The sequence below is a fragment of the Pleurodeles waltl genome, chromosome 9 (assembly GCF_031143425.1).
Source record: "Pleurodeles waltl isolate 20211129_DDA chromosome 9, aPleWal1.hap1.20221129, whole genome shotgun sequence".
In the NCBI taxonomy this organism is placed as follows: Eukaryota; Metazoa; Chordata; class Amphibia; order Caudata; family Salamandridae; genus Pleurodeles; species Pleurodeles waltl.
In genome coordinates, this window is record NC_090448.1 from 569,468,456 (window position 1) to 569,471,082 (window position 2,627).

Sequence of the window (2,627 nt, forward strand, 5' to 3'; positions counted from 1 at the left end):
TTCATAATGTATGTAGCCCGGCACTGTTCTTCTGTAAATGTACAATGGAATCTGTTGCTACATACCTGACTGCTATGCTGCTATGAAACCTCTTGTGGCATACAACAATAACATATTTTTAAACAATACGGTAGTGTTTCAATTTAGTACATTAGCTCACAGCATTGCATTGACATTTATATGAAGGGAAAGTTTGTAAACATGAACTTTAAAACCTGAAATTTTCCAGACATGAACGTTAAAACATTAATTAACCCTCCCTTTTGACAACACCACAAGTAAACAAATGTAACCAATTGTCTGGTTTCCCTTACATCATGGCCAATATTATTGTTATGGATGGTGGAACATTAGACTTATAAAACATGCAAATCTGTTTTTGGTAAGCAGTCCACCTTAAACCGAACTACTTGAACCTGCTCTCAAATGTCACTTTCAAATAAATAAGACACATGAAGTAAATTGATTTGACTTAGATCACACAATTTAGTCATGCAGGAAATCCGGGATTGAACCTAGACTTTCTGATCACATATAGTGCACTTAAGCCACTGACTAGGTTAATATCTTTTTCTCAGTCCCCTTTAAAACCAGAAGACAGTGTTTTTTAACAAAACTGTAGGAAGAATAGTACGCTATGTTAAAGAAATACAGGATCACAGGTTAATCCAACACAATATCTAAAAAAGAAAAAGGCGCATAATGAAGGTAAGGGAAGGCAGGACATCATAGGCTAAAATCACTGGCTTTTTCACACATTACCTAGCTATCATTGCAGGAGCCAAAGTGCACTAGAAAACATATGGATACTACTCTGGGACAGCGTCAGTGAGTGCAGGGGTGGAATCAAGGGTGAGGAACAAAATTTTGTAACCATTTTGTTAATCTTTAACCATCAAGTAACTACTTATAAAATAATACACAACTTAAATTAAAATTAATGAAAGTTAAACTAATCAGTGGGAAATGCACAATTTTGTGTTATAAAACCTCAGTTGGTTAATGCTATTACTACAGACGTTTATGTGTGCAGAGACCAATAAAATTGAATCCTGTTTGGTGCAGCAAGGAAAGTAACTTGTGTGTATTTTTAGTGCTACAAAGTCCCTGAAAACACAATGAATAGGGTAGGACACGCAGGACTTCTCACGCCGCGGACTGTGCGCACAGTATTTAACAAGCTCCCTTCAGATTGCCACTGATCGTGGGAAGAATCTGGTGTAACATCTTTTCCTACCCCGTGTGCTGCATGTTCTGTTACATATGGTTCCGCGCAGACAGTGGGGCAGATGAAAGTAGAACTGTTTGCTGATACTGTACCAAAAACAGCAGAAACTGTCAGGCAGTTTTGTACAGGAGCATTCGGAAAATATGGTGTTCCAACAGATTACAAAGGGAGTACTTTTCGCAGGGTCATAAAGGATTTCATGATCCAAGGAGTGACTTTGTAAATGTAGGTGATGATGATACTCTATTCTTTAGAAAGTAGCTCCTGAATCTTCCAAACTCAAACTTACATGGAGATGGCACAGGGGTTGCCAGTATATACAGGGTTCCATTTGCAGATGAAAACTTGAAATTGAAACTTTCCTCTCCTGAACTTCTCTCAATGGCTAACAGTAGTCCAGAAATAAATGGTTGTCAGTTTTTTATCACCTGCTCCAAGGGTGATTGGCTTGATGGGAAACATGTTGTTTTTGGTAAAATTATCAATGGACTTCTTGTAATGATAAAAATAGAGAACGTGCCTACCAGACCTAATAACAAGCCGAAATTGCCAGTTGTGATTTCCCAGAGTGGGGAAATGTAATACAGTTTTAATTTGTTTTCCTTGCTGAATTCATCTGGATGCAGTTGATACAATCTCTCCCACATCTTCGGCAACTCACTGTTCATATCTTGGTCTTAGAACTTCCTGTTCATCCGTGTCTGTGAATTACAACTCTACAGATTTAGTATTCAGGATTATATCGTTTTTCTATACACGTTTGGCTGTATGCCAACCATGGGAGAGCATTTTCATCCTTGTTGTGACCTGAATTTGTGCATCAAAGAAACCTGATATTTGCACCCATTTGTTATACCGTTCATCATGTTTTGGGTTTGTTCTCAGCCAGTAAGATGGAATGTGATGTACACATGGCAACAACATACCTGGTGACCAGCACAACAGGAGATCCATTGAGGTGAGGTGGACTGAGCAGAGTGGGCAGGCGAACGACAGTTCTGAGCGAGCCTGGGCACATGTAGTGTGGCCTGCTCGCTGAACCCATGATTCCTGTGACTTGAGGCTTCGTGCAGACTGCAGACAGACTGCAGTTAGACTGGGTGTTGATGCTGGAGCGACAGGGTTGGCTGAGGCGCAATGCTGATGGTCCAGCGCAGGACGGAGAGGTGGCACACACCGACCATGGCCAGAGATGAGAAGGAATTCCCCTGGTGAGACTATGAAAGAGCCTTGACAAAATTCCCCCAAATTCCCTAAACCCTGTCAGTCAGTGTTACAGCGTTGTAAGCTGAGCAAAGGCTGCCGCTTTGCCTGTAGCTGGGTCACTGAAATCGTACCCATTCACTGTGGAATTTTGTGGTAGTTGGTAGTTAGCACTCACACATTTCCCCAGGAGGTG

At 40.9% G+C, this 2,627-nt stretch overlaps 1 protein-coding gene across 1 annotated transcript; it reads left to right on the top strand.

Annotated features, from left to right (window-relative positions):
• Positions 1–702: 702 nt before the first annotated feature.
• LOC138259705 (peptidyl-prolyl cis-trans isomerase H-like) lies at positions 703–1,893 on the top strand. Its single transcript, XM_069207598.1, has 3 exons — positions 703–708; positions 1,278–1,447; positions 1,513–1,893. The coding sequence occupies exons 1-3, from the start codon at positions 703–705 to the stop codon at positions 1,808–1,810; spliced, it is 474 nt and encodes a 157-aa protein (XP_069063699.1). The 3' UTR covers positions 1,811–1,893.
• The last annotated feature ends 734 nt before the right edge of the window (positions 1,894–2,627 follow it).